Genomic DNA, 14,282 nt, shown 5'->3' on the forward strand with positions numbered 1-14,282 from the left:
TCTAATTTTCCCCTCTGGATCAGTTACCAATTCAGCCCGAAATTCATTTTGGGTTGGCAAGTTATGGATATGATTTCATTTTTGTACTAACTATATAGACTTAGTTCAGTTGGTTGACTTCTTTCAACTCTACTCACGTGAGTAGAGCTTCAAAATCTCCAAGCACCTCACCCCCCCCAAACTCGCACCCAATCGCTTGTACTAAAAAAAATCATATGTAAAATAGGGCGGTCAATTGGAATACATTTTACTGTGGGTTTTTTTTTTTTTAACCATTCATGATTTCATCTCATTGCTAAAAGCTACGTAGAGGAGGTAAATGTACCATTAAACTTCTACTAAATGCGGAGTTTCATGCCCTTTTTAAATCTATTTATTGGAGAAGGTCTCATATACACTTACAAAATTTTACCCAACTCATTAACATGATTTATGTATGAAAAATTGTGGGTTCATGTGCAACTTATTAGATAATATTGATAAAAGGATGGACCCGTTAGTTACCCACTAAAATAACAGATTGTTTCATGCGAACACGTTATGTATAATACCTAATATTTTTGAGTTTTTAATTATAAATTAGATTAAAGGTTTTATTTAGTAGTTTAGTGAATTTCATTTTTTTAAATTACGGATGAAATGGGTGTTAACATTTGTTTGATGGGTCGAGTCAAACTAATATTTGCTTTGTTGTCTTAGTGGATGAAACGACTCATTTTAGATAACGCATTAATTTTGCAAGTAGTGTTCATGTTTGGACTTTCTCACCCGTTAACTTAATGGGCCGTTTTGTGTCAACCCGTTAAAAAAACAAATCGGATCATATATACGACCGGTTTGTTTAGTTTGAAATTATGTAAAAGACCCTATTGAAAAAGGAAAATAAAAGAATCCAAGATTGACTATAGCACAAATTTTTAAATATTTTTTTAATTATAAAAGCATCGCAATTGAATAATTAAATAGATAGACGAGAGTATAGAAAAAGAAAAAGATAGAAAAGAAGAGTATTTGGTTAATAGAAAGGACGCAGTGGTCATTTCAAAAGACCTACCCCTCGGTGGGGTTATATAAAAGCACATTGTGCAACGCGTTGTTGGTTTGGGTTTTTTAACACACAGGCACGGCATAAATATATAGAATATTCAAGTGAGTGAGAGAGAGAGAGAGAGAGAAAGAGAGTGAGCATCGAGTAGGCAGGGAGCCCCTCTTCTTTTTCCATTTTCATCCTTCTCTCTCGCTTCTGAAGCACCAAAAGCAACCACCGCTGTGGTCTTGTACGACGTTCATCGGTATTCCGCTTTTACGGTAAACACCCCAACCGAGTCGTTTTAGGGTTTCCTACTGCCCTTTTTTTCGTTGATATTTTCTTTTTCGTTCTCACTTTTCTATTTCTTTGCAAATTTGTGGTATGGATCTGCACTTCTTTCGCCATAAATTGGTGTTGGCTCCAGTCTCTGGCGCAAAGATCTGTTTTCATTTTTCGTTTTTGTTTTGTTTTTTGTTTTTCCGAAAGGCCTTGTCGTCGCTCTATTTTTATTTGGGTTTTGTTTTGTTAGATCGTTAGATCTCGTGCATTTTGGCAATGCTGGGAAGCATAGGTGTCTGTTTGGCCTCATAAGAAGTTGATATTTTAGGGTTTATAGTGAGTATTTCGATTTCTTCTTTCTATTCTTTTTTTTCTTTCTGGGTTTGCTATTGAACTTTGAGTTTTGGTGTTAGAGTTCGTGGGTTTGTATCAAAGTAGCCATTTTCTGTTCTGTTTTTATTTTCATATTTTGTTGTATTAATTTCAGAAACATAATTTTACATGAAATTACTACTACATTATGGATTTTCGAAATGATCACTCCACTTGTTGTGAAGTAAATAGCAAACACCCACCCATTTGTTTGTAGTGGTGTAGAAGAGAACCAAGTGGATATACACACTGTGGTCATTTCGGAATTCCAAGACCCTTTCAAAAACGGTCCGTCAGGAAAAATATATTCCTTACTTTTCAGTCTGATTGAAGATTTTTATTTCAATTTTTTGAAGAAAAACTCAAATAAAAGAGCATATATGGATATCGTTTTTGTTTGTTTGCTATTATTTCTGGTTAATAAGTGTATTTTGGTTTTGATATGTAACTTCCAGCCTTTTGAAAGCCCTTGTATATATGTTTGTAAATGAATTTTATGGAAAACCCTAACCTGCTTTGCGGCTCTACTTTATGCATTAATTTCTTTTTAGAGTATCCATTCTTTTGCTCTCTGTCATTATATTGTTTTGGGTTTGTAGCTTATTCTTTGCTAGTGTTGCTTTTGATGCATTCTTGCTTTCTCTTTGTGTAGAAATCATCATGGTGAGGAAGAGGAGAACTGAACTTCCTAGTGGAGGTGAAAGCTCTGAGTCGCATGAACCTTCTGGGGGTAGTGGTCGTGGTTCTCAGCGGGCTGCTGAAAGGACTCCACCACAACAACAGGGTGGAGGAAGCTACCAAGGTGGAAGGGGATTGGGCCCCCAGGGAGGACGTGGAGGCTATGAGGGAGGACGTGGAGGCAGCTATGGTGGGGGTCGTGGAGGCCGTGGAGTGCCACAACAGCAGCAGCAGTATGGTGGGCCCCAAGAATATCAAGGCAGGGGAAGGGGAGGGCCGACCCAGCAAGGAGGTCGTGGAGGATATGGAGGTGGTCGTGGCAGTGGTGGTCGTGGAGGACCACCTTCTCCGGGTGGCCCAGCCAGACCACAATTCCCCGAGCTGCACCAAGCAACCCCAGTTCCTTATCAAGCTGGGGTCACCCCTCAGCCTGCGTATGAGGCGAGTTCGTCGTCATCGTCCCAGCCACCCGAGCCTTCAGAAGTGGTGGTGCAGTTTAAGGACCTTTCCATCGAGCAAGAGACTGCACCTTCACAGGCTATTCAACCTGCGGCGCCAGCGCCCTCAAGTAAGTCAGTCAGGTTCCCTCTCCGCCCTGGTAAGGGTAGCACCGGCATAAGGTGTACAGTCAAGGCAAACCATTTCTTTGCTGAACTACCAGACAAAGATCTCCACCAATATGATGTGAGCTCTTTCATCCTATGTGTCTGTCTTCTTATGTTGTACTTGTTTGACAGTTGATAATATATTCTTTTTCTTACACATATTAGGTTACTATTACTCCAGAGGTCACATCAAGGGGTGTAAACCGTGCTGTGATGGAGCAGCTAGTGAAACTGTATAGGGAATCCCATCTTGGAAAGCGTCTTCCAGCTTATGATGGACGAAAGAGCCTGTATACTGCTGGACCACTTCCTTTTCTTTCAAAGGAGTTCAAAATCATTCTCATTGATGACGACGATGTACCAGGTGGACAGAGGTACATGCTGCTCATAATTTTAGTTGCATATTTATCATGCGTGCACTCTTCTTTACCATTTATTTTATCTTGGTTTTCTTCTTGATGCAGGAGAGAGAGGGAGTTCAGAGTGGTCATCAAGTTTGCTGCACGCGCTGACCTGCACCATTTAGGTCTCTTTTTGCAAGGGAGGCAAGCTGATGCACCTCAGGAGGCGCTTCAGGTTCTGGACATTGTTCTACGTGAATTACCTACTTCTAGGTAAGAGATGTTTCTTCTATTTGTGTTCATGACACGATGACGCATTCTTGTTTGATTTGTTTGAGGGCTAATTTGTCCTGTTTGGTTTTAGGTACTGTCCTGTGGGCCGTTCATTTTATGCCCCTGATTTGGGCAGAAGACAGTCACTTGGAGAGGGTTTGGAAAGTTGGCGTGGTTTCTATCAGAGTATTCGTCCAACTCAGATGGGGCTGTCTCTGAATATTGGTACCTAGTTTTATGCTATCTTTACATGTATTATTATTTATGCACTACTTTCATGAATTTGATTGTTGTAATAGTGATGTGTTTCTCTGCATAATTATTCCACACTCCTTGCTCTGACGTGTATTCTATTTTGCTCACAAATTATCTGTTCTCCAGATATGTCATCTACTGCCTTTATTGAGCCATTGCCAGTTATTGAATTTGTAACTCAGCTACTGAATCGGGATGTTACACATAGGCCACTTTCCGATTCTGATCGTGTAAAGGTTAGGTTTTGCTCATTGTCTTCGTCTTGGTAATTTGATTGTTTCTCTTCTGAGTGTTTGCTCCAAAGTATGATAATGATTGTGTTGGTATTTCTAATTGGTTCCATTTTTTGTTGTCTTTTTGTTTGTTAAATTAACTTTCATGTGTGTCGAACTTTTTGGCTGGGGTTTCTCATGTAGTTTTGTAAGAGGTTTATGTTCTTAAAACTATATTGTTTTTAAAATCTTATTCTATTGAAGGTGCATGTATCATGATGAATGTACAATTTAATTTCCCATTAATTTTATATATTATATGTCATTACCATTACATTTTACTTGTGTAAACAGATAAAAAAGGCTCTTCGTGGAGTCAAGGTTGAAGTAACACACCGAGGAAATATGCGCAGAAAATACCGTATATCTGGTTTAACGTCGCAGGCAACGAGAGAATTGACGTGAGTATTAGTATCTTAGGCTATCATATGCTTGTATATTTCTTAATGTCATATTGTTTTTGAGGTCACATTGAGATGCATGTGTCTTAGGCTATACCACATAGATGTATGCATCCTATGCGCAGAAAATGCGTATTATATTTCTTAATGACGAGAGTGTATCTTAGGCTATCATACGCTTGTATTGTTCTCAATGTTATTGTTTTTAAGATCACATTGAGCTGCATGAAACTTGTTTCCCTGACATTGTGTTTTTGTCTTGTCAGTTTTCCTGTTGATGAAAGAGGAACTATGAAATCTGTTGTTGAGTACTTTTATGAAACCTATGGTTTTGTCATTCAACATACACAATGGCCTTGCCTTCAAGTTGGAAATCAGCAGCGGCCGAACTATTTACCCATGGAGGTGAGTCGTTGCTATAATTACTAGCCTGTAATACTGTGGGGATATGCATGCTAATAGATAGTCATTGCTTTCAGGTTTGTAAAATTGTTGAAGGGCAGAGGTACTCTAAGAGATTGAATGAGAGGCAGATTACTGCTTTGCTTAAGGTGACCTGTCAGCGCCCTCACGACAGAGAACAAGATATCATGCGGGTGCGTTATCTTTTGCTTCTTCTATTTTCTTTCCTCCTCCCCCCTTTCCCTGTCTCCTTCTTTCCCTCTATATCTCGACATACAAGAATTAATTTCATTGCTATAGAGTTTCTTTTGAGCTTGGCTTATTCTGGTGTTGCATATGTCACTAGTAATACTTTAGGCTTACTCTTTCAAGAAGTGGTGATTTATGAGCCCTATACTTGTTGCATTGGTATTTGATAATTTCCCGGAAGTTCACCAACAAAATGTTGATTCTGATGCTCTCACCTTGTGATCCTTAACTTTGTATCTTGTGTCATAATTTAAGTGCTGGTGTTACTTGATATTTTATTGGCATGTTATGCTCTATCTTGAAATTCTGTAGATGGTGATATTTTAAGTTCTCATGTTTATGTCTATGCAAATATCACAGACTGTCCGTCATAATGCTTACCATGAAGATCCTTATGCAAAGGAATTTGGAATCAAAATTAGTGAGAATCTGGCTCAGGTTGAAGCTCGCATTCTTCCTCCGCCCTGGGTAAGATCTGTTATTGTTTTTTGTCCAAAAATGTATTGCGGATGGTGCATCTGTATTGACTTTTGTCTTGCAGCTTAAATATCATGATACTGGAAGGGAAAAGGATTGCTTGCCCCAAGTTGGACAATGGAACATGATGAATAAGGTAATATTCTGCATCAATGTTATATTATTGTATGCAGTATACATTTCACCTGTACAGTGCTTATGGCACCCCTCTAGTCCATTGATTACATTGGCTTAATTTTGTGGTCAATGCCTTGTGGTTGTGCCTTATTTTTCGACGAAAGAACAAAGAGGCCTGTTTACTTATCTATACATCGAATTTGTTAATTCCTTTAATTCCCATGTCTTGTTGAATTATTACAGACCATTTCTTATTGTTGCAGAAAATGGTTAATGGGGGAAAAGTAAACAATTGGATTTGCATTAATTTCTCAAGGAATGTCCAAGACAGTGTGGCCCGTGGATTCTGTTCTGAACTTGCTCAAATGTGTTACATTTCTGGCATGGTACGATGCTTTTCTGCTGGCTTTAATTATACTTTACAGTTTCTATATTTGTAAATTCCTGATTGCTGAAATGTTGCTTGTATTTAGGCTTTTAATCCAGAACCAGTTCTTCCACCGTTCAGTGCTCGACCTGATCAGGTGGAGAAGGTCTTGAAAACTCGGTACCATGATGCGATGACTAAGCTTCGGGTCCAGGGCAAGGAGCTTGACTTGCTTGTTGTTATTTTGCCAGATAATAATGGTTCTCTTTATGGTATGTGTTTGAAATCAATTGACTCCATTCTCTCATTATTTTTCCTCAGAATAATGTGTAGACTTTTATTGGCCTAAAGTTTTTGACTCATGTATGTTATGATATCTGATCCAGGTGACTTGAAACGAATCTGTGAGACGGATCTTGGCCTGGTATCCCAGTGCTGTTTGACGAAACATGTATTTAGAATGAGTAAACAATATTTGGCAAATGTAGCATTGAAGATAAATGTAAAGGTTGGGGGAAGGAACACAGTGCTTGTTGATGCACTGTCAAGACGTATTCCTTTAGTCAGCGACCGGCCTACTATAATTTTTGGTGCTGATGTTACCCATCCTCATCCAGGGGAGGATTCAAGCCCATCAATTGCAGCTGTATGTTATCGAACATATCTACGAGCTTGTAGATATTGTTTTGAATTCATTTAAAGTTAGGCCTTAATTGTTCAAATGTATTTCTTTATAACACAGGTTGTGGCTTCTCAAGACTGGCCTGAGATTACTAAGTATGCTGGTTTGGTTTGTGCTCAAGCCCATCGCCAGGAGCTCATCCAAGATCTTTTTAAAACCTGGCAGGATCCTGCGAGGGGGACAGTTTCTGGTGGAATGATAAAGTCAATCTCTCTCTTTCTCTCTCTCTCTAAACTTTTGTTATTTTTTTTTTACTATGGATTCTTAGGAATTGAAGAACTTAATTAATTTTTTTAATTAATGCAGGGAACTGCTTATTTCGTTTCGTAGAGCAACAGGGCAGAAGCCACAGCGCATCATATTTTACAGGCATTTTTAAAAGTCCTTTTGCCATTGTTTGCGTCTTATGTGCTTCTCCTGTGTCTAATGATGGTATGTGTACACCTTTGTTTTTTCAGGGATGGTGTCAGTGAGGGGCAGTTCTACCAAGTTCTACTATATGAACTTGATGCAATTCGTAAGGTAAAGCTAATATTGTTGAGATTAATCTTCAGTTATCTATTGTCGTGTATTAATCTGTCTTTCCTCTTGTTAATTTTTTTTTTCTTCAGGCTTGTGCTTCATTGGAGCCAAACTATCAGCCTCCTGTGACTTTTGTTGTGGTTCAGAAACGTCATCATACAAGATTGTTTGCCAACAACCATCATGATCGCAATACAGTTGACAGGAGTGGGAATATCTTACCTGGTAATTAATCGTTTTAAATATGAAATGTTCTAACCATGTAGCTCAGTTTTCATACTTGTGTTATGGAACTCTCACTTTATTGTTTCTTCAGGTACGGTCGTGGACTCCAAAATCTGTCATCCAACGGAGTTTGACTTCTACCTTTGCAGTCATGCAGGAATTCAGGCAACAAGTCTTCCTTGTGTTTCTCTTGAGTGTGTGTGTGTGTTTTTTTTTTCAAGCAGAATGTTTATAAATGTGTAGCCACTGTGTTATGACAGGGTACAAGCCGTCCGGCTCATTACCATGTGTTGTGGGATGAAAACAAGTTTACAGCTGATGCACTGCAGTCACTCACAAATAATCTTTGCTATACGTAAGCTGGCTGATTTTTCCCCATGCCATATGCCCTAAACAACCATTTTAATTATTGGCAAGTAGTTTTGTATTTTTATGCCTTAAATCTAGTACTGAATAGTTGAACTCCTGCAGATATGCAAGATGTACTCGTTCGGTTTCCATTGGTAAGTTCTCACTGCTGATTCACACAATTGTATATACGTTTGAGCCAATATGCATCCACTGCTTTTATTTATTTTGTTGCTCATGTTTATGTGAATACTGTGCTGATTAATCTTTAATTGGCAGTTCCTCCTGCGTACTATGCCCATCTTGCTGCATTTCGAGCTCGGTTCTACATGGAACCAGAGACATCAGACAGTGGATCGATGACAAGTGGTGCTCCTGGACGTGGGGGCATGGGTGCACGTAGCACACGAGCACCAGGTGCAAATGCTGCTGTGAGGCCTTTGCCGGCCCTCAAGGAAAATGTCAAAAGGGTTATGTTCTACTGTTAGAGGGGCCTTCCTTGGTAGAAGTTAAGTTGACAATGTCCCATAAGAATGTAGTAGATGCACACATTGTAATGTCGTTTTGGAATTTGCAGAGGGTGTTATAGCCGTGGTGCTCCCTTTAGGTGTCGTGGTCAAGAATCTGAAATTTCCCATTGCAACTGGTTTTTAGGATGCTTAGTTTAGTTACATGTTCCATGAGATGGAATTGGACAACTAGTGGCTTTCAGTTGTATTGAAAGGGAGGAAAAACAATTGGTAGACTTGAACTTGAATCTGGTGTAGGAAGGAAGGAACCTTTGGAAATGAATTCACTGCTCTGCTCTTGATTTTTCAGATGATTAAACATTTGATTGAAGTGGATTCTTGTTCTTGGTGTCATGATTCGAGCATTTAAAATTAGTGATTAGCATATAACTCTAAAAACATCATCCTGCACTTCTACATGAAATATAAGAACGTCGGTGAACATAGAGGAAAGAACTAGGATTATGAGTACTTTTATTTTCTTCCTAAGAAAAGAATGGCTCAATCAAATGATTTGAGGTTGGTGTGGTGTTGCTCGCTCGTTCGCTCGTACAAGTAGAATGCAGGAATATTCATAGATAGAGACAACGTGTATGTAACCTTGGAGATTGAAACAACAAACAAGTAAAGAATCAAAATACACACGTTACGGAAAAGCCCAACAACGAATTACTTGAGATTCTTTCCCTCCACTTTAAAGATTAGATACAGGCAGAGAGACACAAAAAGGCAAAATCCGATTTGCTAGCTTCTAACCAATCTTAAAAATTCCTTTCTTTCCTACAAATGGCATTAAAGAATAAAGTCTGGGTGTTCTTTCTTTCTCCTCCCATGGCAACTTTGAGCCAGCCACGCATATAATATATATATACATTAAGTTCCCTATAACTTCATAACATCAAACCAACTTGAATATTGGTTGTATATCTATCTTTGTTTTAGTTTACTGAATATTCGTCTCTCTTTACTTTTTTCGTAATACTGGTACTGCCTTGCCTTAAGCCTTGTTGATTTCATAAATGGCTTCTACCCCGGCCTTGAAGCGATCGGATACGATTGCAGAAACCATGCCTGATGCACTGAGACAGAGCCGCTACCACATGAAGAAATGTTTTGCCAGGTTCTTTATTTTAATTTGATCGAGAATGTATAATATATATATTATACATATGTGTGTGTTAGCGAAAATTGATGCTGATCTTCTTCTTCTATTTATGTATATGGGAACAAAAAGGTTTGTTGCAATGGGGAAAAGGTTAATGAAGATGCAGCATGTAATGGAGGAGTTGGAAAAATCAATAGAAGACAAGCATGAAAGAAGCAAGGTCTTGGAGGGATTACTTGGTTACATCATCAGCTCCACTCAGGTATATATAATATATATATATCATACAATGATACACACACACGCAACTATATATATAGCAATCAGGGCATGCAATTCTGAATTTGAATTAATGACAATAAACATGAACTGGCGCAGGAGGCGGCTGTTGTTCCACCGTATGTTGCTTTTGCGGTAAGACCGAATCCTGGTTTCTGGGAATTTGTTAAGGTGAATGCTGATGATCTAGCAGTGGATGGCATCACTGCTTCCGAATACTTGAAGTTCAAAGAAATGATATTCGACGAGAACTGGTACGTATAGTATTTGTATTTGTATTTGTATTTGTATTTGTATTTGTATGTGCAATATATTTTGCAAGCTGCAGCTATATTGAGTTGAGCTTACTTCCATGCATTGCTTTGCACTGCACTCCACAGGGCCAATGATGAAAATGCTCTGGAAATAGATTTTGGAGGCATTGACTTCGCCACTCCTCGCATGAAGCTTCCTTCTTCAATCGGGAATGGTCTCAACTTTATCTTAAAGTTAATCTCCTCAAGGCTGGCTACTGCCAACTCATCCGATTATGCCAAACCCTTGCTTGACTACTTATTACAACTTCATTATCATGGAGAGGTACTTGATCTTGATCTCATTTCATTGTTTCATGTTAATTATTATTAATATTAATTACTCCATCTTCAATTTGTGGCCTGTATTTTCTTCTCATATTATAATTATCTATGTATACATGCCAGAATCTTATGATCAACGAAACTCTGGATACGTTTGCAAAACTTCAAACAGCCTTGATCCGAGCAGAAGTAGTTGTGTCTACACTCCCAAAGGCCACACCATTTCCGAATTTTGAGCAAAGGTCTCTCTCGCTCTTACCTTAATTGTTTAATAAATTTTAGGATTTAGGACTCACTTGTACATATATTAATAGTTTTTATGATGATCAGGTTAAAGGAGTTGGGTTTTGAGAAAGGATGGGGGGATACAGCAGAAAGAGTTGGAGAGACAATGAAGATGCTATCAGAAGTACTCCAAGCACCAGACTCAGCCAAGTTGGAGTGTTTCTTTAGCAGACTTCCTAACACATTCAACATCGTCATCTTCTCTCCTCACGGCTACTTTGGCCAGTCTGACGTTCTTGGATTGCCCGACACTGGCGGCCAGGTGGTTTATATTCTTGATCAAGTCAGAGCCTTAGAGGAAGAGTTGCTCCTCAGAATAAAGCAGCAAGGCCTTGCTGTCAAGCCACAGATTCTTGTGGTGAGCTAGACTACTGTCATAAACAAACAACTGATGATCCTTGTTGTCTTGCAACTTGAAATTCTAATTCATTTTTACTTGTACCTACATGATCATATACTTACGTACGCTGTACACAGGTGACACGACTCATACCAGATGCTCGAGGAACAAAATGCAACCAGGAGTTGGAAGCTATCATCAACACTAAGCACTCCCACATCCTCAGGGTCCCATTCAGGACACACAGAGGGATTCTCCGCCAATGGCTTTCTCGTTTTGATATCTACCCTTATCTTGAGACATTTGCACAGGTATCATTTCTTCCTATAAATACATACATGTATAATTTATTTTTGGACCAACATGTACAACTTTGTTGATTTTTTTTTTCCTTTTGTTCTCATTGTTAATTAGGATGCAACTGCAAAGATCTTAGAACGCATGGAATGCAAACCAGACCTCATAATTGGGAACTACAGTGATGGAAACTTGGTGGCCTCTTTGATGGCTGGCAAACTTGGAATAACTCAGGTGTCTAAGTTCAACCACCTCTCCCTCCTTCAATAATTGTTTCAAAAACAGATTAATTTTACTTTGAATCTGAAATTAACATGTTCTGAACATCTGTCCTGCAGGGAACAATCGCTCATGCTCTAGAAAAGACCAAGTACGAAGATTCAGATGCCAAATGGAAGGAGTTTGATCCAAAGTACCACTTCTCTTGTCAGTTCACAGCTGACATAATCTCTATGAATTCAGCTGATTTTGTCATAACGAGCACCTTTCAAGAAATAGCCGGAGGGTTAGTAGCACTAGTCTTTCTTGCCAAAAGTTCTACTTCCATGATGCCATTCATAATCATAATCAGTGTGTTTATTTCTTCATGTATGCAGCAAGGACCGGCCTGGACAGTATGAAAGCCATACAGCATTTACAATGCCAGGACTTTATCGAGTAGTTTCAGGCATTGATGTATTTGATCCAAAGTTCAACATTGCGGCCCCTGGGGCTGACCAATCTGTCTACTTTCCCTGCTCCGAGAAACAGAGACGCTTTACCAAATTTCATCCTGCCATTGAAGAACTGCTCTACTATAAGGCGGAAAACGATGAGCACATGTAATTAAACTCTCTCTCTCTCTCTCTGCCTACAATTGAGAAAATTTACTGAAGAGTCTGTCAACACACACACACAGTTGTTGTACTACACCACCACATTACTCTTTTCAATTGCCTAACAACAAACTCTTACAAAATTATAAATTCAAAAAAATGCTTGGAACAGAGGATATTTGGCAGACAAGAAGAAACCCATCATCTTCTCAATGGCAAGACTGGATACAGTGAAGAACCTCTCAGGACTAGTTGAATGGTTCGGGAAGAACAAGAGGCTGAGGAGTTTGGTCAATCTTGTTATAGTAGGAGGATTCTTTGACCCATCCAAATCCAAAGACAGAGAAGAAATTGCAGAAATTAAGAAGATACATGCCTTGGTACAAGAATACAAACTGACGGGTCAGTTCAGATGGATAGCAGCTCAGACTGATCGATATCGCAACGGAGAGCTGTACCGCTGCATTGCAGATACAAGGGGAGCATTTGTGCAGCCAGCACTGTACGAAGCTTTTGGTCTAACAGTGATCGAGGCCATGAACTGTGGCTTACCCACATTTGCAACCAACCAAGGAGGCCCTGCAGAAATTATTGTTGATGGAGTATCAGGCTTCCACATCGATCCAAACAATGGTGATGAATCCAGCAACAAAATTGCTGACTTTTTTGAGAAATGCAAGACAGATGGGGACTATTGGAACAAGATGTCAGCGGCCGGTTTGCAGCGTATATACGAATGGTAATTAGTTACTTAGTTATACTATACTTAGAATAATGCATAAAGTTTTATGAATGAATGTTATATATTTTTGTTTTTGGTTGCAGCTATACATGGAAGATATATGCAAACAAAGTGTTGAACATGGGATCCACTTATGGATTCTGGAGGCAGTTGAGAAAGGAGCAAAAGCTTGCCAAGCAAACATACATTCATATGTTTTACAGTCTCCTCTTTAGGAATTTGGTAAGTCCACTACTCTAACTCTGTTTGGATTTGGACTTTGCAGTATACTATATTTATGCATACATACATAATACATTATACATATACTTATACTTACTATGAGTAATAGTATGAGGCAGTAAAAAGTTGTGTGTTTCGTACTGCAGGCAAGGAATGTAGGTATCCCAAGTGATGGTTTCGAGCAACCAACGGCCAAGGCAATAACTGCAGCTGGCCAACCAACCCCAGTTGCACCACCAACCTCACCAATCCCTCAGCTGATCACTCCAACACCAAGGTTTCATCATTATTTAGATTAGTAGCTTAATTACACTGCATGCATGCATAATATTGTGTTATGCTACTTTGATTTCCTGTTTAATAATATGACATTGAGAATTTTGGTTAGTTTTGCTTTACTTCAAATCTTGAAGTGAGAATAGATATTTTAATGGCAGGGAGAGGTCTGAAGGTTTCGAGGAGAAGCAGAAACAGCAGCAGCTGGGCGAACCTCGAAGCATCACGGCACGCTGCATCTTGAATTGCTGTTGCGTGATCATTGGTTTTCTCATCCTTGTTTACTACAAGATAAGGAATATGTACAACTACAACTAATGGAGCTTGTTTTGTTGTGTGTTGTTGATGTAAGATGATCAACTCACAAACAAAACAATGAATGAATAGTCATGTAAACTCTCCAATTTCCAATAAATTCAATAAACATATCATTAATTGTTATACTCTCACACGGTATCAATCAATCAATCAATCATTCATTCAATCAAATAACTGGACAAGAAGGGAACAAAAGAGAGATAGAGAGGTTGCGCACTGGGCAGTGGCGTGGGGGTTGGGCTGGGCAATGTCTTACGAGTTGCAGACGCTAGCGATAGCACGGGACAATTAGTCCCTCCATCCCATGTGGGTTTCACTAAGAACACCAAAGGAGGTGTTTTTAGTGGGTCCAGGATCACCAATCCCAATTAAGCTTTGAACCGCATGACAGCAAACATGAGATAAATTATTATCCAAGGTAGTCCAAGTCAAGGAGGTGTAACAAACGAGCCTTAGTGGATCCATCCAGTACCAAAAAGACTTTAAGCCGTAATATAAGGATCATATAAATCCAACATCTTATGAAGATAAAAAAAAAACCGAATCCTAAACTAGAAACTAAACGGAACCCTCTGCCCCACCTCGTTTGTTTGTTTATGTAGTTATAAATATATTAATGAA

The 14,282-nt window shown here is 39.1% G+C and overlaps 2 protein-coding genes across 3 annotated transcripts; both read left to right on the top strand.

Moving 5' to 3' along the window:
- The first annotated feature begins 1,114 nt into the window (after window positions 1-1,114).
- On the top strand, window positions 1,115-8,735 carry LOC110745876 (protein argonaute 1). Its single transcript, XM_021946032.2, has 22 exons — window positions 1,115-1,308; window positions 2,334-3,043; window positions 3,130-3,338; window positions 3,429-3,578; window positions 3,670-3,803; window positions 3,960-4,069; window positions 4,400-4,506; window positions 4,773-4,911; window positions 4,986-5,102; window positions 5,518-5,625; window positions 5,699-5,770; window positions 6,015-6,137; window positions 6,225-6,390; window positions 6,505-6,764; window positions 6,861-7,003; window positions 7,107-7,169; window positions 7,259-7,322; window positions 7,412-7,547; window positions 7,639-7,712; window positions 7,808-7,902; window positions 8,019-8,050; window positions 8,175-8,735. The coding sequence occupies exons 2-22, from the start codon at window positions 2,342-2,344 to the stop codon at window positions 8,381-8,383; spliced, it is 3,213 nt and encodes a 1,070-aa protein (XP_021801724.1). The 5' UTR covers window positions 1,115-1,308; window positions 2,334-2,341; the 3' UTR covers window positions 8,384-8,735.
- Window positions 8,736-8,867: 132 nt separating this feature from the next.
- Window positions 8,868-13,784, top strand: LOC110745885 (sucrose synthase 6-like). 2 transcript variants are annotated; one of them, XM_021946044.2, is made up of 14 exons: window positions 8,868-9,524; window positions 9,639-9,771; window positions 9,888-10,042; window positions 10,169-10,367; window positions 10,490-10,608; window positions 10,697-11,009; window positions 11,129-11,302; window positions 11,406-11,522; window positions 11,627-11,793; window positions 11,885-12,109; window positions 12,276-12,842; window positions 12,929-13,067; window positions 13,214-13,344; window positions 13,490-13,784. In XM_021946044.2, exons 1-14 carry the CDS (start codon window positions 9,424-9,426, stop codon window positions 13,659-13,661), a joined length of 2,712 nt encoding a protein of 903 aa, XP_021801736.1. In that variant the 5' UTR covers window positions 8,868-9,423; the 3' UTR covers window positions 13,662-13,784. The 2 variants fall into 2 exon arrangements, with proteins under 2 accessions (XP_021801736.1, XP_021801743.1); XM_021946051.2 differs by having other exon boundaries at window positions 13,505-13,784.
- The last annotated feature ends 498 nt before the right edge of the window (window positions 13,785-14,282 follow it).

Source organism: Prunus avium, chromosome 5, assembly GCF_965620075.1.
Source record: "Prunus avium chromosome 5, drPruAviu1.hap1.1, whole genome shotgun sequence".
In the NCBI taxonomy this organism is placed as follows: domain Eukaryota; kingdom Viridiplantae; phylum Streptophyta; class Magnoliopsida; order Rosales; family Rosaceae; genus Prunus; species Prunus avium.